The 21,214-nt window shown below is 37.5% G+C and overlaps 2 protein-coding genes across 2 annotated transcripts; one reads left to right on the top strand and one right to left on the bottom strand.

Moving 5' to 3' along the window:
* The first annotated feature begins 1 nt into the window (after position 1).
* On the top strand, positions 2-11,694 carry LOC136408455 (ATP-binding cassette sub-family G member 4). Its single transcript, XM_066389434.1, has 8 exons — positions 2-305; positions 4,459-4,586; positions 4,635-4,814; positions 7,504-7,649; positions 7,709-8,358; positions 8,462-8,562; positions 10,919-11,074; positions 11,133-11,694. The coding sequence occupies exons 1-8, from the start codon at positions 107-109 to the stop codon at positions 11,478-11,480; spliced, it is 1,908 nt and encodes a 635-aa protein (XP_066245531.1). The 5' UTR covers positions 2-106; the 3' UTR covers positions 11,481-11,694.
* Positions 11,695-12,820: 1,126 nt separating this feature from the next.
* Positions 12,821-14,811, bottom strand: Nup58 (nuclear pore complex protein Nup58). The gene is made up of 4 exons (XM_066389449.1): positions 14,638-14,811; positions 14,485-14,579; positions 13,310-14,431; positions 12,821-13,108 (listed from the first exon to the last, which is right to left on the bottom strand). The coding sequence occupies exons 1-4, from the start codon at positions 14,664-14,666 to the stop codon at positions 12,954-12,956; spliced, it is 1,401 nt and encodes a 466-aa protein (XP_066245546.1). The 5' UTR covers positions 14,667-14,811; the 3' UTR covers positions 12,821-12,953.
* Positions 14,812-21,214: the final 6,403 nt, after the last annotated feature.

Below are 21,214 nucleotides of genomic sequence, written 5' to 3'. Positions count from 1 at the left end.
CGCGAGATAAATCTAATTAGTACGCAGCACCCGCTCGATTGGTTCATATCCACCGCGTTCGTGACAAATGATTTGCCGCCGCACCAAACAATAAAACAAGCGCGCAATGGAACCCGTATTCATGGAAGCTTCCACTCAGGAAAAGAACGGGAAAGTGTCGATGGTGGTCAAGCAGCCGCAGCAGCAGCAGGACGAAGAGAACCCTCACGTGGGGTTCACTTTAGTGCCGTCCGAGTCTCCGGTGGACATCAAGTTCGAGAACGTGACCTTTACCGCAACAGAAGGAAATTTCCTCAAAGGAAGAAGTTAGTTTATTTTATGATATATTTACGTATGATTTTACGCATGATTCATGAATGATTTTATGATAGTAGAAGTCCCTAAGAAATTGCGGTGTAGCCCCCATCAAGTAAGTATTATGTAGAGTCCATGGTTTTCGTTCTTCGGACATAAAAGTTCTTCGAATCAACATCATCATCAGGCGGTGTCAAGGCTGATGGTAGTTCTCCTCGATGGTATAATTGGGTTATGCGTTTGCTTTAAGACAATTATTTGGGTGCAAAAGGAGAAACGCAAATTTAACCTTGCGAAAAGGAAATTCTGATTTTACGTGACGATCATGATAATAATATGAAAATATCGCGGACAAAGCAACAATTATCATTACTAATTTTAATATCTACAAATTTTCAATTTTTTTTGCAACCTCAGTGCGTGCCTCATAACAACAATAAACACTGGAAGGTGCATTATCAGTACTTATTTTAAGCACGACCTTATGGCATTTATTTGATGTGTTCACCTTTGGTTTCTATTTAAAACCCTCCACCAGTCAGGAAAGTTGTAGGTACGCGATTTCGTTCAAACATCGTTCTCCTTAATTTAGCAAAAATTGGTATTACACATATTACTTACGATATGATAAGGACGACGTGCGCTAATAAATCAAGTTCAGATACTTTTTTTCAAAGCGAACGACCTTTACCCCCGCAAATCATATTACTCGCCGATACCAATACCTGTGATGAACTAATAATCGACCTTTCCGAAAAAAATTTATCGAGGTGGCCAAATTACAACAAGCCTTTGTCCTTACTGTATGTGAATTTGCTTTATCGTTAACAATGTATTATTTATCGAGAGTTTTTCAATAATCCTCAAAGTGGTCCAAAGTTCAACCGTTGACGCTATTGTTGCACTGTAAAATTCGTCAGAGGTTGACAGTGGCGGAAACTAGATCGTTCCTTTCGAATTGCTAGGAAAGTGAGACGGATTCGATTAGCTGACTGAAAGAGGTGGGGAGGGCAAAGGAAAATTGTCCTCTTTTGACAAGGGGTTCGTACATACAGTGCGTTAATTTCAAAACTTTAGATTGTTTAGAACTCCAAAAATTGAATTTTTTTTAGAACATTGAAAAACCGTTTCGGTAGGATGGAGGAGGTTTAATAGGAGTTGCGAGTTTCTACGCGTACCCATAAGAGGGGTAGGTAGCCCAACTCTATCGAAAACGACCCGTAATTAAATCAAAATTTTTTACATCTTCGATTGCGCGGTGCTCCACCGCATTACGCCCTATAAACAAGATCAATTATCTTGGAAGATGGATTGGTTGCAGAGAAGAGATAGAGCGGCCACCGCGATCACCGGATTTAACACCTCTCGATTTTTTTTAAGGCCATCAAATCGGCCGGCTACAAAACCGAGCTAGCCAATTTGCAAGATTTAGAGCTTCGAATTACCGAAGTATGTCAATCCATTATCCCTGAAATATTTGAAAAAGTGAGAGAAGTTGAGTTTTAACTATTTTTTTGTTTAGAAAAAAACAGTGAACATTTGGAACTTTTTTTTGTGGATATTTTTTAAATATGATATTTTAGGCGGTTTCTCAAAAATTCATTTTTTTAAATGAAACTAGTTTTTTTATGCGCGGTTTACAAAGACCTTTAAAATGAGGTACCGCATAGGTGTTGCAATTTAAAATTAGCAGCTAGGGTAGCTACCCCTCTTAGAGGTACACGTTGAAACTTGCAACCATCATTAAAGTTTCCCCCTCCATTCTGCCGAAACGGTTTTTGAATGATCTAACATAAATTTCAATCTTCATAGTTATAGGCATTCCAAAATTTTGACATTGACACATTGTATAATGCGTAACTCTTTATTCACGTCACAAAACATAGCGATTGAGAGTCGCTTTACATAAAGTGACAAGTCACATACACTTAATGTGCTAAAAAAGGATAAAGAAATATTTGAATGTCTAAACACAACATTATTTTTATTGACGTTTCCCGATTGATCTGACAACTAAGGTTTTGTAAACGTCAATGTTCGTTAACTTGCGTTGTTTTTAGTGTTTTAAACCCTCGTTTTTTTTTGTTCATCAACTTTTACAGTAAAAATCTGTTTAAGAATTAAAGAAGAACTGCTTTTTTCCTTGCAAAACACCAACTGACACAAAATACTGTTAAATGCTAATAGCGCCGCACCAATACTTAACAAATTCCTTTAACATATTAATTTTGCAAAGACATGGCATCAGTGCCGACATGAAGCTTGTGGCGTGAATAAAAAGCTACGTGATTTGTACTATACAGGGTATCCCACACTCGATGGGCACGAGGTATCAAAACAGACGTTTCTTTGCTAAAGTAGCAGCAGCTTTAAATTTTTGAACAGAACAGCACGTATATTATTGCATTTTTCAAGTCCTAAGAATGTAGATTTTCCTGTCCAACCTGATACTCTGAACGGTTCTCGAAAAACATTTAATATTCTATTGAGTGTGGGGCATCCTGTATATGACGAATCATCCTTAACGGGATTCGCATATGCCTAACTTGCACCATGGACCAGACTAACAAGTTAAGTAGGAAAACTATACAGGGTGTTCAAAAGAAAACTTTCCACCAAGGTTATCTTCTATAATTGCAAAAATATCGTAAAACGCCAAGATACGTCAATTCTGTTTTCGAGGAGACACTTGAAAACGCAGATTTGAAATTAAAAAAAAAACCCTATGGTGGGGTGCATTCAGCTTTGGAATTTCAAACGGGACCATGAGTTAAGTCCCGAGAGATTAATCCCAGTTTATTTTACTCGATTTGGTTTTCGGACGACTGTATCTTTTTACATACGACTTTTACCTTTTTTGTATATGGATTGGTTAATCGTCATATCTGTCGATACTGGAGTGATTCCGATTCGAGGCTTTTCCGAGAGGAACATGCTCAATACCCTCAAAAGCTGAATGTTTGGACTGAAATTCTAAATGATCAAGTAATCGAACCACATCTTCCTCCAGAAAAACTCAATGGGGGATTATATTTAAATCTTCTGGAAACTCACATTTGCCCGATGATTGTGGAAGCCATTGAAAATTATGAAAACAGTTTAGAAAACGAAATATGGTTTCAACAGGAATGAGACGCCTTTGCATTTTTCAGCAGCAGTACGCCAATTTCTGGATGAAAATTTCCCCAATCACTGGATAGATCGCCGAGGATCCATTGAGTAGCCACCCAGGTCACCTGATTTAACACCTCTAGATATTTTTTTGTAGAGCCATTTAAAATTCAAAATTTCTCTAACCAGCCGGGTTCCTTGGAAGAATTTAGAACACGGATAGTTGATGAGTGTTGCGTAATCACCCTTGAAGTTCTTGGAAATTGTTATCGAAATATGGAACAACATTTATTTTACTGCATGGAGAAGGGCAAAAATCATTTTGAACATTTACTTAATTTACTTAATTAAATAAAATTACGTAACTAATTTTATTTAATTGCTTGGATAGATATTTTGGATGTTATTTTTTTCAAAATTGATGGTTAAAAATTAAAAAATGGGGTATTACATTAAAGAGAATTTTATTATTTTTAAAATGAGGGGTTACTCGACACATGGTCCCATTTGAAATTCCAAAGCTAATTGCACCCCCACAGAGGGGGTTATTTCAATAAATTTAAAATTCGAGCCATCATGTGTCTCCTTCGGAAACAGAATTGACGTGACTTGAAGTTTGACAATGTTTTTGCAATTATTCAAAATAACCATGGTGAAAAGTTTTTGTTGGAAAACCCTGTATTTCAATATTCGGGGAAAACTTGTGGACTTCGTCATGGCTTCATAGGCATTTTTGAGTGTTTATTAAATAACATCAAATACTAGTAATTTTGGTTGATTGATTTGGATCAGTGAATCATGTACTGGTTTTCCGTTTTGAATTGAAAAAAACAGTAAATTTTGAGAGAACCGTTTTTTACGCCTCTGAATTCGTGCATTTCAGAATTGCCCTCTGCGTTAGCATGCAAATCCATCTCAGGAGAGAGACGGCTCCGTCCTATTTCTCTTTACTTTTATTATACCAGTTTCTATAGGTTGAAAGGTGTTTTTCATACATCCTTTACATCTCAATACAAGCAGCTCTTAGTAATACTTTTTTCTTTTTTATCGCAGCCCAAAAACAAATTCTTCATAAGGTGAATGGCAGATTCCCCTCGGGACAATTGATCGCCCTTATGGGCCCCTCCGGTGCCGGTAAAAGTACGCTGCTCAATGTCTTGAGCGGATACAGCATTCAAGGGGTAGGACTCTAATCTTAATTAATGCAATAATGTAGAAGTTTAAATTAGGTAGGGGGAAAAGTTTTGATCAATGGAAGCCCCAGAAAGCTCAAGGCTTTCAGGCGATTATCTTGCTATATCACTCAGGACGACCGTTTGCAGCCTTTGCTGACTGTGAGCGAAAACATGCACATTTCAGCCGATCTCAAATTGCCCTCCAGTACCAGTGAAGAAGAGAAACAGCGTGTTGTAAGTAGGAGCCAAACAAAATATTTTCTACAGGGTTACTGGTAATTCCACGTATTCCTTTGAGGAGGTGATAGGACATGACGCAAAGAGTATATTGAACCCATATATGCATATTTGAAAATTCACTAGATTTTGAGTTATTCCATTTTTTTTTTAATTCGGGGTTTTAACGATTTCAAAGTGATTTTTTTACTTTTGCTACTCGATCACTTGTCTAACATTACGATTTTTCTTAGGGAATGAAATGTGTCCGGAAACATTTGCATTATGTGAAAATTTTGAGTAAAAACTTTTATAAAATAATAAGCGCAAACTTGACACCCATGGACTTTTCCGTTTGGGGCACAATGAAAGCGTTGTTGTATAGGAACAGACTTGGACTTGTAGCAAACATTAATGCTCTAAAGCAAAAAATCATTGGCGCAGCTAACGAGCTGAGAAATACATTAACGACAAGAGTAACAAGAAGGGCAATTAAAAGAAGATGTCGAAGACGCTTCCGGAACAGGGGTGGTCACATTGAAAATGAACAGTAATCCAATTTAGATGTATTCCTTGTATTGTTTTTTGTATATTTAGTTTCAAACTCGCAATTTTTTGGTACATTTTTCAATTACAAATTTAAGATGAATTGTTCATCTGAAACATTTCGACTCTTTTTTGCAGCAAATGATTTGTTGAACACGCAATACCTCATCAGGCAGCTATTGAAATGAAGAAGTTTCGACAGCAATTTGTACACATGTTACTTTGAACATTTTTTGAAAACTGCTCAGAAGAAGTTGAGGTCACCTTTTATGACATGAAGGTCGCGAGGTCATCTTCAAAAACTTTTTTATGAAAGTTTTTACTCAAAATCTGCGCGTGATGCAAACGTTTCCGGACATATTTAATTCCATGTGAAAAATCGTAATGTTAGACAAGTGATCGAGTAGCAAAAGTAAAAAAATCCAAAAAGGATTTATCGAAAAATCACTCTGAAATCATTAAGACCTCGAATTAAGAAAAAAATGAAAAAACTCAAAATCTAATGAGTTTTAGTGTGGGCGTTTTTGAATTCAATTTATTCCTTACCTCATGACGTATCACCTCCCAAAAGGAATGCGTCGCGTTGCTAGTCATCCTGTATAAATACAACTAGTCGATAATGAGTATGAATATTCCTCTCACGCTATGATTAACGCGTCAGATAAGAAAGAGGCAAGATAAATAGAACTTTGGACTTTGGTTTTAACGAGTATAAATATCAATAATTATTGCTTAAATTCTTGCGACCATGGTATTTTTCACTTCGGATATATTTGAAAAAGTAAAATCAATTAGGTTCTACTATGAGGATAATAAATGAACATTATTGTCTGAACGTATTGCGAAACGTCTTAGGGTAATAAGAAATGTTATCGAAATGATGACGAACATAAGAAGGAAACCAATCGCAGATGAGAGCAATCGTGTCGCTGTCCTCTTTTCGTGTGATACGAACACTATCGGTACTTGTATCACACACTTCTTGGTACGGGGTCACTGGAACTGTATCAGCATAATTCAGCCACGCGTTTAGCCAACTTCTATACTACCGCCACTTCAGCGATTCTGTTAAGGAAGTGGTTGAAGACTTCCTGTATGGATACTAACAAAACCGTGGGTCAACTACATTTTTAGGAGAGAGCAACCTAATCAATAAATTGACCAGGAATATCAGGGAAGCGACAACTGAAAACTCTACCTGATGTTAGTGACCATTGAGGCGACTGGTATGAGCGACGCTGCTTGAAGCAAAGCGCCTCGGTGTTGGTCCGAATAGTTAATGTGGATTTTTAAGAAACTTAAACTGACATTATTTATTTGGTTTTATGTTTATTTAGCTGAAACTTCGGTGAATTTGGACTTTTGAAAGTCGCAATGCTCAAAAACCCCCATTTTAGAGGATATGCCGCTCACACTTTACCTCCGCCAAAGTTTCAAAGCAAACATCACGTATTCTTTTGCATGTTTATTTAGCTCGAAACTCGATACGTTTCAAATATCTGAAAATCGTTATTTCAAAAAATGGGATTCTGGCGAATGCGCCTTGGCTAAAATTTCAAAACTAATGTCATATATATTTTTTTTCAAAATCGTTTAACATAAACCTTGACCTTTATCAAGTTTACTGAATGCGTAATCATATTAAAATTGACCATTTACAAACAGCAATTAGGCGCCATAGTTTTGACGAATGTGTCGGTCTTGTCGAGCTTTCGCCAAATTTTCAAAACTAATCACGAAGTAAGTTTCAAGTTCATTTAGATGAAACTGGATTCATTTTGACCATTCTAGGCTGTTTGAGTACGATTTTGTTGATACGAAACGACTTTCACGGATGGAACCTCTTATGTTACACCTTCGCTAAAGTTTCAAATGGAATATTTTCATTATTTATGCAGTCCATGGTGTTTTTTTGATCGATTTGCGTATTTTTTGAGAAATTACTAAATACGCACAAAACAAATATTAACTATTACAACACATATTTGTGCAAACACAACATTATATTTATTTTGTACAGAACAGGCGCATCGAAGGTCCACGTAATGTTATCTATTTACATAAAAAATAATTAGTACTGTATTTTCGCATTTTTGCAAACCAAAGTCCAAAGTTTCTTTCTTGGCGGCACTCGTCACGAAATAACTTTAAACACTTTCAGATTGACCTAATTTTAAAAACATTAGGCCTCAGTGAAACCAAGGAGACGATGACGCAACGTCTTTCTGGCGGTCAAAAGAAGAGGCTCTCCATAGCTCTGGAATTGGTGAGCAACCCTTTGGTCATGTTTCTTGACGAACCTACCACGTAATAAGTAAAGCCGAGCAAAGAAAGTAACCGTATAAACTGACCGGACGATTTTGCAGAGGTCTGGACAGTTCGTCCTGCAAACAATGCCTCGAACTACTAAAACTTCTGGCCGGGCAAGGACGAACGATAGTTTGCACCATACATCAACCTTCGGCTACCCTCTTCCAAATGTTCGATCAAGTTTACGTGCTATCTGAAGGCAGATGTCTCTACCAAGGCGGCACCCCCAACATGATCCCCTTTTTCCAGGACATTGGATTTCCATGCCCCAAATTCCACAATCCGGCCGATTATGTAATTGAATTGGCTTGTGGAGAGTACCAAACTGAGGCCCACGAAAAGATCGAAACCATGGTGGCGACTTCGCGAAACGGGGACTGTCTGAAATACTTCCAAGACTCCGAGAAAATTCTCAACACCGGCTTTTCGGGGAGTGCCATGTTCGAGGACGAAACGGGCACTTTGCAGGCCACCTCGAAACTGCACCAACTCAAGGTTTTACTTAAAAGGGGCTACATAAAGTCCAAGCGCGATCAAACGTTGACTTATCTCCGAATCGCTGTGAACGTGCTGACCGCCTTAATGTTGGGGACTTTGTATTTTAAGGCTGGAATAGATGGATCCAAAGTACTGGACAACTATAATTTACTGTTTTCTATACTCATGCACCACACGTTTTCCACGATGATGCTGACTATATTGACATGTAAGCATAGAAACTAAAAATTCGATAAATTCGCAGTCTCTGTGGAAATTAGCTTGCACTTAAGCATTGGGATTTTACTGAAATATTGACTGTTTTGTTTCAGTTCCCACGGAAATGAGCATTCTAATTAAAGAGCATTTCAATCGATGGTACTCCTTGAAGATGTACTACACGTCTGTGACAATTATTGACATACCGCTCTCGGTAAGTTTAATACTGGCCACATTCAGCAGAGGCATAGTACGCGTGCGTATTTCGAGTTTTATTAATTATTATACAGGGTGTTTGATTCACCGACACACATCCGAAAAAGGGTGGTAGTTAAGATGATTTTGAACGTATTTAACCATACATACTATCATACGAAGTGTCACGCATTTTGAGATATCTTAATTTTTCCTTCATTCATCCCCAGACGTGACAATCGACTGGGGTTAGATCGAGAGATCTGGCAGGCCATAATATCGATCCATTTCGCTCTATCCAACTTTCAGGAAATTGATTATTTAAAAACTCCCTTATTGTTCTCCCATAATGGGCGGGAGATTATCGTTTTGAAATATGATTTCCGCTTTTACATCTAAAGGCATTTCGTCCAGAATATCTGATAAATTATTTCATCAAAATTTTAAATAATTTTCGTCAGTTAAAGTGGTCTGGCAAAAAAATGAAGGAACTGGTATACAATGGGGAAAATCATGATAGAGACCATCTCATTCAATAAATTAAGGGGGCAACAGAAGTAATGAAGGCTGAAATAAGACTAGGAGTAATCGCCACAGAGAAGCAACGAAGCTGTCGACATTGTATCAGAAATAGTGATTTCCATTTCAAGTATGATAATTAATCATAAGTAAATAATATAATTAATGCATTAATAATAATTGCGTATAATTTTTTTCATTTAATTAAATAATTCATTTTCATCAATTTTTTTAATTTAATAATTATGTTATGCGATACTATTTTTCAATACACCATTGGAAAGAACAATGGTCAAAACAGTTTTTAAAGATATTTGAACGACTCTTTGATTTGTACCTATCTTTTTATTAGCTGACAAATTCGAAGTGTGATATTCAAGAAATTAATTTTTAGAATTTTAGGAAGCCACAATTTTTTTTCACGTGCAGATCCCATTATATATTTGATTTTGATAGAATACACATCCAAATTTATACGAAGAAGATAGTCAAATCAAATGTTCCACTAAATTTTTAATTTTATATTTTATTGTAACTTATATGGAAGTAAGCAGCGAATTTGGTAAAATTCTGAAAAATGACGGTATCGCAAAATGCGTGACACTTTGTATAATAGTTTATATGGTAAAATACGTTGAAATTCATCTTGTCTACTACTCTCTTTCAGATAAGTATCGGTGAACCAAACACCCAGTATATACAGAGTGAATCTGAAAGAGTTTTTTTAACAGAATACATATCTGACCAAAATAAGTTGTTTGGCAAAAAAATTGTTTGTGTAAAAAATTTAAGATAACTGAAATATTACAGGGGTTTATTAGAGAAAATATGACAAAAATTATCACAAAAAGATGTTCAAAATTATCCTCATTTGTCTGATATGCGAATCCAAGATTCAGTACAAGTTTTAAAATAAAATCTTCACGTCCTCAAATTGTTTTACTCGCATTTTGGATTCGATTACGTAACTTTTCCAAAGTATTTATTTTTGTTGCCTAAACCAAGCTTTTCATGTACCCCTACAAAAAAAAACCACATGGGATAAGGTTTGGCGACCGTGTAGGCCATAAAATTGGTCCATTTCGTTCCACCTACCTATTAGGAAACTGACCATCATGTCTTCCCCGATTTTCTCTTAACTCTCCGATATCCCGAGCTCTTTCAATTAGACGTATAAATAAAGCTCGTCTGGGGCGAACACGTAATGGAAAACGCTCGAAACTGCAGTAGCTGGTGCAGTAGATGGTATTCCTCGTAAATTAATATCGTATCCACCAATTCACTATTTTCGTATCCATGTGCCATTACAAAAAAACACAAATTGAAGCAATTACAAAAGGAAAACTGACGTTTATACCACTATGTTGCGGGTCATACACATTTACTTTTTGGACTAGTTATTTATGTATAAAACCTTACAATACCTGTACCTGCGTCATCTTAAAATGTTTATATAAACAATTTTTTGCCAAACAACTTATTTTGGTCAGATATATATCCTGTTGAAAAAAAAAAGTCACCTTCAGCTTCACCCTGTATAAAGAACGGTTGGCCTGTTTTAAATTGGTGCATTTCATTACCTAAAACGTGATCAAACATATATAAATCTATTTGAAGGGTAACATATTATTCGACATAGATGCACAACTGATGACTCTGCTGAACGGGGCCATTAATTTCGAGATTATCAATACGCAAGAAGATCAGCCGATCAAAGTGCGGGTTACTTTAAAAATAAGATAATATCCATGGAAACGTTAATAATAAAGCTGGAATATTGATCGGTTTCGTGGTTTCCGTGGAAATTATTATCTAGGCGATACACTAATCAACGCTTCTTTAACATTTTTTCAAAGGCGCTTTGCTGCTTCATCTTCACCTCCATAATCTACTACATGACGGCGCAGCCCTTCGACAATACCCGCTTCACCATGTTTTTCGTTACCAGTTTGTTGGTGGTGTTTGTAACCCAAAGTTTCGGTTTAGTGATTGGGGCCTACTTCAACGTTGTGGTAAGTTCAATCACCCCTCTCCTCTCAAAAAATGTCCGTTTTCACTTATTCTATACAGGATGGCACTTTCTTGGGGCCCACTCTGACGGTGCCCATGATGATGTTCGCCGGCTTCGGCGTGTCCCTCAGAGACTTACCCTCATACTTGTATTGGGGCAGTTACGTGTCCTTTTTGAGGTTCGGCCTAGAGGGGGTCGTGGGTGCCATATACGGCTTGGAAAGACCCACCATCGATTGCCCGGAGGACCAATATTGCCATTACCGGTATCCCAAAAAATTCCTCGCCGATGTTGCGGTGAAATCCGACCAGTTCAGCAACGACGTCATTGCGTTAGTTTTGTTCTGGTTCGTGTTGAGAACTTTAGCGTTCGTAGTATTAAAATACAAATTACACAGTGTTAGATAGTTGCTGCAATTAGCCGTGAAGCGCTACTAGGCTGTGTCTTTTTTATTTTAGTGATAATAATTATGTAGATGACTACATTATAATTATTTATTAATTTCGACAGATGTGTACAACATCTAAAAACTGTTCAAGGCATATCAAAGTGTCTTATTCATGTTCAGTCTTTATACTCTAGTCTTTTATAATCCTGTATATACTGTTGAGTGTTAGTTGATTATAATTATTCCAAATAAAAACTTTTACTGCAACACCTTAAAATTCAACAAGTCAATTAACGGGTTCGGGAAAAGCGACGAAACACCTTGTATTCTAACAAACCGACATTTCAACCATATACTGCATGTCCTGGCAAACCCTCTACATAGGAAATTAACATGGGAAATCAGTTTTTTTTTTGCGCCTGCACGGATTATCTAATTGAAATACTTTTACATGGAGGTCATAGTGCTGAAGACCAGTCGGTCATCATTTCATAATTTTTTTCAATCTTTAATTAAATCGGTTTTAGCTTAAAACGCCACCAAATTTAAAAAAATTGATGTCCCGCATAACCAGTCGAGGCCATGATTGGTTAAAGTTAAAACCAGAATTAAACGAACACAAAATATAAAATTTTAAATTTCCCGCGAAGATTTTGTTTAGCGAGTGAGATAAAAGATATAGGTTATGTCTTTGTGTTATCATTATAGGTAAATACGAAATTTGTGTACTTACTGTCGGGACATCGAAACAGATTATGTAACAATTATCTTCACATTTTCCATTGATTTTTCACTGAATTAACTCGTAAATAAATTAAAAATTAATTAGAAATTAGTAAAAAGAGAAAATTCATTTGACATGGCATTTTTACGCTTATATTGTTGGCGACCTTGTGTTTGTTTAATTTTAACTTTGATTCTGACCAATTGTGGCCTCGAATGGTTACGCGGGACATTCGAATTTCTGAAATTTGGAGTTGTTTTGAGCCAAAACGCCTCCAAATTAGAAGATTGAAAAAATTGTGGAATGATGGCCGGTCTTAACTACTATGACCTCCATGTAAAACTTTTTGTTATATCTGTGCAGGCGCAAAAAAGTAAAAACCTTGTATAAGAAGCAATTAATACCGGAAACATTTTTTAAACTGTACTACGCATCTCCTGGGCAGCTATAAATGGGTCCCTTATGTGTTCTAGATTTGAGAAAAACCAAATATATGATCGAAACGTCTGTTTTGTGAAGCAACAAGGAGTCTTTCCTCTTAATATGCTTTACGACAGTTTCATTCTTTGTTCCGAATCCATCAATTGGTTTGCTAAATTCCATTCTGTGATGCAAATTTGATAACCACCAATTCCTTACAATATGATAATGAATTTATTTGAAAAACTCAATGTAAAAATAAAATCATGTTTTGCCTTTATTTATGTTATGTAGATATACAACGTTTATGTCAGAGAATACTCATAATAAACGGATTATTCCCTAGTGTTATATCTTGCCACGTTTATTTCCGGTGGGAGGTTTCTGTAGCTGGAAGGAGTTGGCAAGTGAAGTGGATTGATTGAAACTAGTGGAGCCAAACAAAGACGAGTTTGCGGCCTGCGTATTACCCAATGGGAGAGCGAATCCAGTGGTCCCAAAACCTTAGAAAGTTTATATTTGATAGCCACTCGCATTTTCTACTGTTTCTACTACTATCAATAAATTTCTGATGAAGGATGCTTTGAAATAAACTTTGTTTAGTGCATGCATGTTATGACTAAGGTCTGCCTTAATAAAAATATTCTGTCCAACTATTTTGCATATTATTTCTAATTTTGAAATTATTTTTCAATATAACATACCAGTTCCAGGAACACTGGTGTTAGGTCCCGGATATGCTGGAGGTTGTGCTGTAGGCTGTTGTGCTGTTGTAGATGTCATATTACTCAAAGTAAGAGCATTAAAAGGTGTTGGTCCTGTGGCTACTTTCGGAGAGGTTGGTACAAAAGTCATATGATGGGTAGACCCTTTGGCCAGCTTCTCAAAGGGGTTGCTATTGTCCTGCAGCAAATGCTTGCGAATATTCATGTAGCTTTCTTTTCGTGACTCTACTTGAGTATGCACAGATTGCAATCGTCCTGCTAAAGCAACAAAAGTCTCATGTAACCTTCTCATCCCCATGGCCAAATCTTGGGGCATCAACGGGTCAGGGTTCATGTGACTTTTAACAAATTTCTCAACAGTGTCAATTTGCACTTTCAAGTTTTGCATGTCATTCTCAAACTGATCAGCCAAACTGAAGAAGAATTTTAATGGGGCCATGTTTTCATACTGCAATCCTGGAGGTGTGTCATGGGTCCTCTGAGCCATCTCCACACTTTGAACAGTCCTTACTGTATCAAATTTCAATTTCTCAGCCATTTGTCTATGCTTCTTTAGCCACTTCTCAATCTCATTTAAATTGCTGCTTAACTGATCAATTTCCTGCTCCACCTTTCGGAAATCCCTTATGGAACAACGTGAAATATCCGAACTATGCACTTTCTGTTGTTTAACAAACTCCTTAAGCTGTTCTACAGTTTGTAGGACCTCATTGGGTAAAGGTTGATCTTTGGGAGCAACCTCTTTTTGAGTTGTCACTGCTACTTTTGATTGATTTAATGTGGCCACGCCACCTAAACCCACAGGTGTGGAAGTTGTTACTGCTGATATAGAGGTTGCAGCTGCAGTAGAAACTCCAAAACCCAGGGATACAGTGGTGGCTGATGGTGCAGCTGCGGCTACTGCAGGTTGTGGAAGTCCAAATCCGAAATTTCCTGTTGTTGTTGCTGTCCCAAAACCAAATCCACTAGTGGCAGCTGGCATTGTAGTGGTAGTATTTGAAGAAGCCATGAATGATAAAGTTGGTGCTGTTGAGGTGGTTGTTGAACCCAATAAACCAGCCCCTGGAGTTGGCGTTGAAAATAATGAGCCAGTGGCTGGGGCTAAAACAGTGCATGAGCCATAGTATAGAATTTTACGTCTCTGTAAATCTTACTTGCAGCTGTTGGAAGAGCAAGTGATAATGTGGGGGCTTGAGCTGAGCTCCCAAAAGAAAAGGTCGGTGTAGTTAAGGTTGGAGCTGGGGTGGTTCTAGAAGTTTTATTTAAATGTTTGATAAATGTTGAAAGCTTCTAGTTTTTCTACTTACTTGACACCAAAAGAGAAGCCACTGGCCATATTTGCAGCAATAATAATAATACAGAAAATGTAAGTAAACGATCACTTTAAAGAATACTCCGTTCTGAGTTTTTGAGGAAATGTATATTTGAAAAAACCGAAAATTTTTACCGTGTTTTTTTAATTTTTCTTCAGTTACAATCCTAACCTCGTTTTCTTGACAACTGATTACGAAATTTAAACACCAACCAACGATTAGCTAGCTGTCTTTGTTTATTTTATTGAAATAGAAGAACGAAACTCGAATAGTGTGAGTCACGGGTTAACAAATGCACTTCTTAAATCGCCATTTTTAATCTTAGATGTAACATTGACATCGGGGTTTTATTTCGCTTATTTTATGTTTATCGAAGCATATGTATAATTGAAAGCAGCGCAATTGTTACAATAACTGATAACATTCTTAAATATTTGCAATAATAAAATTAGCGTTACATTTCCATTTTAAACGATTAATTGTTCTAAAATTCTACCCAAGCTCAAATATGGCGAGCTATACGACTTTGCATCACTGCATTATCCAGTCACCGCTGTATGGCGCCACCTTTCACAAATACCACAGGGACGTATATTGAAGTGGCGTACTAGTGGGCGTAAAAAAGGATTTAACTGAAAATTTACGTCATGGTACGATCCTGATTTCCCATCGCAGTGCTGTCAAAATAGGATTTATGCTCCCTCAATATGCGTGACAAGCAGTGGCATATTGCGTTTTAAATAGCTGCTATTAATTTTTAACGGTAAACCACGAGTTTTTCATTAGTGTTTCACCCGTTGCAACCTACCATGGAACGATTCTGATTTTCTTCTTATAAAATAAAAGCAAAATGCCTAGAGCAATCGGGCCAACAAAGTTTATAAATCCAGCTTAAATTAATGTATTCACTTTAAAATATTCAAAGAGCATTTTTTATATGTTTTTTACAAATTTTTTGTAAATCTGGTGAAATGCCTCCGAAATATCATCAAAACTGTTCTAAGTTTAAACTGCGTACTTTTAACGATTGTTGATTACAAGACTTCAATAATTATGATTGTCTCTTCACTAATAATTGTTCCTGTTGAGATTTCCTGAATGGGTTTGTAAAAAAACTGGGAACCTCCAGACAGGCCTGCTTGCGAGGGGTTTAAACGCGCAACACCCCTACCCGACGACAATAAAGAGCGCACTTTCTTTAGGTGATACTCAAAGGTTTCCTTTGAGTATCTTCTCACGAAGTGCCTACTTATCAGTCCGTGTTTGTCTTCTTTCCCTTGATGTTTATCTTCCACTATGACTGTGTGTTCCGCTTCGAGGAATTTAATAGACAGTTGTTTGGGGGTGAAATGCTGCACATCGATGTAGACTGGAAAGCATTAGCATTCTTGTTCATACGTTTCTTGGTAAAGGGTAAATGTTATTCTCAATTAGTTTTAATTCAGAGAATTGCACTGCTCCAACAACCCCTATTGATGTGTGACTCGTTATTATTCCCAAACAGAATTTAAACAAAACTAATAATCTGCCTTGAATGCACGGAACATATTCATGAGAAATTTATATCACAATTTATGGAACAATACCGGGCATTTAAATTTTAACTCAATTATCGCTTTGGTGGTTATTCATGACCCACTGACTAATTTGATTATTTTATTATTCGCACTTCCTTGTCCCTGAGCGCATTTGTTCAATCTTTTGGAAGGTCGGCAATATTACAATTTACGACCCTTTATCGTCAAAGAACACCTTCAAAGGCCCAAACTATCATAAAAATTAATACTACATTTTGCCGGTAAAAATGGAGGAGTGTAAAATTACAAATCGCGCGAAACACTAATATATTTGTTACTTAACAGGTAGGTACCAACGAAAGTAACTTCCGCTTGAATCTTATCTTAATTTACTATATCCTGTTTTCAAGATCGTTTCCTATACCTTTCAAGTGTTTTTTGCTTTTATTGCCCTTATGAATCATTATTTACCTTCCTCTGTTTAAGTGTAATGCGTGTCTTTGGTGTATATTGTGAAGGACGCTCAATTTTATAGTGTTAAAATACTCGGAGCTTGTTTGAAGAGCTCTTAGATTCATGCTTTACTGGCAACTTTTCCTAATGAAAGGAAATTTGCATGGGAGGCGCTAAACTAACTAACGTTCCATTTTTATTTCAACGTTTTCATGAATATTGCCATCTTCCGGGCAAAGTTGCCAAGATTTTGAGGTACTGGTGTTAACACGGCAACCGCAGTATGCCGAACAAAGTTGAGAGGATTTATTTATTAAACAATAAAATTTTGATTGAATGGCGTGAGTATTTTATAGAGGACCCCCGCTAAAATCCACATAAAACGACAAATTTTATTAGAAAATAAAATTTTATCTCGGCCCCTTAATGGAGCGCTATAAACAATGTCCCGGGTGGTAAAAATCCTCTCGGTTTGGTACTTCACACTGAGTGTTAATCGACCCGAACCACCGTAACCATCAAGTGGATTAGCTACAACTTCTGCCCTATACCAGGTGAAGTCGAAAATAAACATCAAATAATAACATCAAACCTGCATTCTTATTCTTCTTCTTCTGTAGTTCATTATCTGATACTGCCCTACTTATTCTTCTTTGACAATGGAGCACTATTAAACGGTGGGCCACAAGCGGCACAAAGTAAGCGGCAATTTCACCAAGAGAAAATTTTCAGCCGCCCCCGGTAAGAGGATCGGGGACCCTACTGCAGTAGTTGAGTTGTCCTTCCAAGACCTGAAAACACAAATCTCTTCTTATCTCGACCGAAAAAAACCTTAAAAATGCCATTCTCTGCCCGTTATCTGACGGTCCGATCTCGGACCTCTCAAGGCCCACTACGGCACTGATAAACACATCGAAAACAATCGAATGTGCGCTGAGAAACAAAAGAGGTCCGGGCCAAATTAGTCAGGACAACATGGATTCCTAATAATTCACACGGGTTCTTATCTGACATATTTGATGGCCAAGTAAGAATAAGGGGTATTAAATGCGTAGGTGTATTGGGGAGGTGGTGCCAGGGGCTGGACATGGTTATAATAGGAGCCAAATAATTTTTTTGTACTGGTAAAAAGTGAAATGCGCACCAATTACATAAATCTGCCCATGCATCGAAGATGTAGAAGGAATATACTTGAGGATAGCAGTGCATCTCTACACTTCATACAGTTTTTGAAATATCTTAAGTGCCATTAGGAATGGACTATTTGCCCAGAATTTGTACATTTCTATAAGTAAAAAACCCTCGCTAAGGCGTGTTTTCACCCTGAAGGTTGATCGGGAAATCCACATATTTAATGATACAGAAGGGAGACACTTCAGAAGACTGACAAAATCTCCTAGCTACTTTCCCGACGTCAAGTGATGGTATATGCCATCATGTTTGATGGTACTTAAGAGCTTAGGGCGGCATCCCTCGATATAATATATGGATTACCGGTCGCATGCCGTGGTGGTTTTGACACAACTCAGCATTTGAAAGTCTGATAATAATTAGTGAGAAACCTCCGGAGACTTCAAGTCAATTACCAAATTCCAGTAGCCCCTTCATGCTGCCGCCCCTGGTCCGGGATGAGCAAACAACACACTGCGAGTGATTCGCGAGGAATGCGGCCCCCGAGGCGCTGCACCTGGTCGCCATGGGTGCCCCTTTGTCCCCCCGCGGCCTTAAATAAATGCGACCCGTTGTACACGCATCGAGATTCCTCTTCAATGGAAGATTTTGGAGCTCTTGCTGATGGTAAAACATGAAGAGTGGCTGCACCTAACGCTGTTTGCTCAACGCGTTTGAAACGGACCGCACGCAAGTCATTCCAAACCCCATTAAGATGGTACTAAATGGAAAACAGTCGGGAACCATCAGTGCGAGCCGTAAAAAACCGCGTCCGAGATGATGATGCCCACATTATCACTTTGGGAGTTTGCTTCGAGTTGGGTTCTAATGTGTTTGTGCTTGTTCAATAAATCATTTGGCGTTTTCGCACCTCGTTTAAGGCTGCTTGCCGGTCTTATTCACTGCTACTCGTCCATCTTTAAGTGCTTAAATGCCTACTCATGCCAAAGGAATGTCCCATTTTTCAAAAAATTCCATTGAAAAGAAAGTAACTTATAGACAAAGGGGCTATACGGCTCGTGTGAACTTGGGATTGTCAGTGGATCATAAAAGCACAGTGGTCTTATCTCTTTTTGGCTTTGTATGGTCAAAACTACCGCTTAATAAGGTCAAAACCGAAACGAGGGAGGAATGCGTTATTCATACTTCTGATGGTGGTCCCGAAGGAATTTTAATAACCTGTAAAATTTCGTAGATAGTAAAAGATCGGTCATTCATTGACATGAAGACAGTACCGCCGTACCGATAAACATTTTTTCACGAAATGTTATCAGTGTCCTTTTTGACAGCCGTGCAATGGGCCGGCCCATAAACACCGGAAGACCATTGTCTGTTAAGGGTCTGCATGATTTTGCACTTAAGTTTATGGCTACTTACGTGGAATAAATCCACGCTTTATTAACCCAATTGTTGGGTAGGAATGCGCTTGAATGTATCTTCTCTTCCAGAATAATTTCAAAATTGCAAAAATGAACACCAAAGGAAAAGATAAATATCAACTTCGTTGGCAAGCTCGGTTCAAATTTTGCTGTTTAAGATCAAAATTCCTGCATGAAGGTATAGATAGCATGGCTTCGAGGAGAGAAAATTTAAAATTGATGTTCGCACTGAGCTGCTCCTACTTTCATGCAGCTTCAATTGGGCTGAAATTTTCAGGATTTGTGCCTCAAACTATTCTCTACAAGCTGGGAAAAATTCATAAATTTTGCTCTTCGGGATCAAAGTTTCCGCATAAAGATATGGCATAGTTTCAAGGAGATTTAAATCTAAAATCGACTGTGCACAAGCTTCAAGGCACTGCAGTTACCTACTGCTTCTTCGCTCACGCTGAAATTTCTATAATTTGTGCCTTAAACTATTTTTTAGGAGCCAGGAAAAATTCATACATTTTATCTTCCAGAATCAAACTTTTTTCATAAAGAAATAGCATGGTTTCAAGAAGAGAAATTGTACAATCGTCTGTTCCCATACTTCAAGGTGTTGCAGTTATCTTTCAGCATCTTCAATCGTACTGACATTTCTAAGAAATGTGCCTCAAACTATTCTCTATAAAATAGAAGAAATTTATAAGTTTTTCTCTTCAGCATAAAGATTTTTGCATTAAGCAATAGCATGACTTCAAGGAAATTAAATGTAAAATCGACTGTTTGCATGCTTCAAGTGCTGCAGCTGTCTTTCAGTAGTTTCAATTCCACTGAAATTTTCACGATTTGTGACTCAAACTATTCTCTACAAACTAGGAAAAATTCATAAATTTTGCTCTTTTTTTACATAATCCAACATTATAACTTCACTTAAAGAAAATTTTATACGGAATGTTCGCATGTTTCAAGGAGCTCCAGCTACCGTTTAACCGCTTTAATAACTCTGAAATTTTTAAGGTTCGTGCCTTATCTCTTAACTCGATTAATTGGATGTTTTCTAGATCTTGAAAATTGACTTTAATGTACGTTACACGAATTGCAAATACAGGCATCAAAGTCAAAAATAGAAGAAGTAGGTACTCATTTGACGGTCAGAGATGTATTATTGTCTATGCTGAATCCGATAGTCGAAGTATAAGCAATTACTGAACCTGCTTTTATCCTCAAAAGCCTATCGAAGCATAAAATGCGTTATAGTCGTAAAAAGGAAATTTAAGCATGTGCCTAATCCCCTCAAGCTGAAATTTTGTATTTAAATATATGATGATTTAACAATTCGAAGCCATACTGTCTGCGTAGTTTCTTAGCAAATATTAATCACTCATTAATAACCCCTAAAAATTCTTTTCCTAGGTGTCATCACGAGCACTACCACATAATTTTATATTCTGACTTCCTCGCTGTCACGCTCAACGATCTAGAAGGGCGAACGGACGCGACAACGTGTTTGACAGCTCTGATGCCGCATTTTAGCAGATGAAACACTAACCCATGGCGGCGGCGAAGTGACAGGAAGTGACGTCTCCATAACCCCTATATGCGGCGATTGCACCGGCCCGTGACGCATCCTTGATGACAAATTGGCATTATAAACGTCTTTTCGTCAAGCAAACCGCCTCGCTTTTCGTGGAGTTGTTAAAAGTTCTTCTAGATCGTTGATGGTCGTGGGCTTAAACTTTTGCATTGATGACCATTGACGATTTAATTATGTGAGATAAAGCAACAACAATTCCTTCACCGAGTGGCTCGTTTCCGCAGAACCCAATAAATATTCCGCCAGCTCCTAGAAATCATGGAATCAACAAATTATTAAAGATTTAAAATATGTAATATTAATTTGAAACCGGGAGGGTTCCAGCTGCCAGGTGTTTAAAGGCGATAAATACTCTTGAGTTATGGCGAAATTAAACAAAACGTCCATTTCAATGCTGTAAATATCGTTTTCCAATGTACTCATGAATGCGAGGATGATTATTTATTGCATGAATATTTTCTTGTTGATTAGGT

The sequence above is a fragment of the Euwallacea similis genome, chromosome 4, assembly GCF_039881205.1.
Source record: "Euwallacea similis isolate ESF13 chromosome 4, ESF131.1, whole genome shotgun sequence".
NCBI lineage: Eukaryota > Metazoa > Arthropoda > Insecta > Coleoptera > Curculionidae > Euwallacea > Euwallacea similis.
The sequence above is the reverse complement of the archived record's forward strand: the minus strand, read 5'-3'. Positions and strand labels throughout refer to the sequence as shown.

What these genes read in the sequence shown, in the direction of transcription:
- LOC136408455 (XM_066389434.1), top strand. Translation starts at nt 107, where the DNA reads ATGGAACCCGTATTCATGGAAGCTTCCACTCAGGAAAAGAACGGGAAA. An exon ending in GATGCTGACTATATTGACAT is followed by an intron (nt 8,359 to 8,461) that starts GTAAGCATAGAA and finishes GTTTTGTTTCAG; the next exon opens with TTCCCACGGAAATGAGCATT. An exon ending in GGGCCTACTTCAACGTTGTG is followed by an intron (nt 11,075 to 11,132) that starts GTAAGTTCAATC and finishes TATTCTATACAG; the next exon opens with GATGGCACTTTCTTGGGGCC.
- Nup58 (XM_066389449.1), bottom strand. Translation starts at nt 14,666, where the DNA reads ATGGCCAGTGGCTTCTCTTTTGGTGTCAA. An exon ending in GGCTTCTCTTTTGGTGTCAA is followed by an intron (nt 14,580 to 14,637) that starts GTAAGTAGAAAA and finishes TAAAACTTCTAG; the next exon opens with AACCACCCCAGCTCCAACCT. An exon ending in CACCAGTGTTCCTGGAACTG is followed by an intron (nt 13,109 to 13,309) that starts GTATGTTATATT and finishes AAACTTTCTAAG; the next exon opens with GTTTTGGGACCACTGGATTC.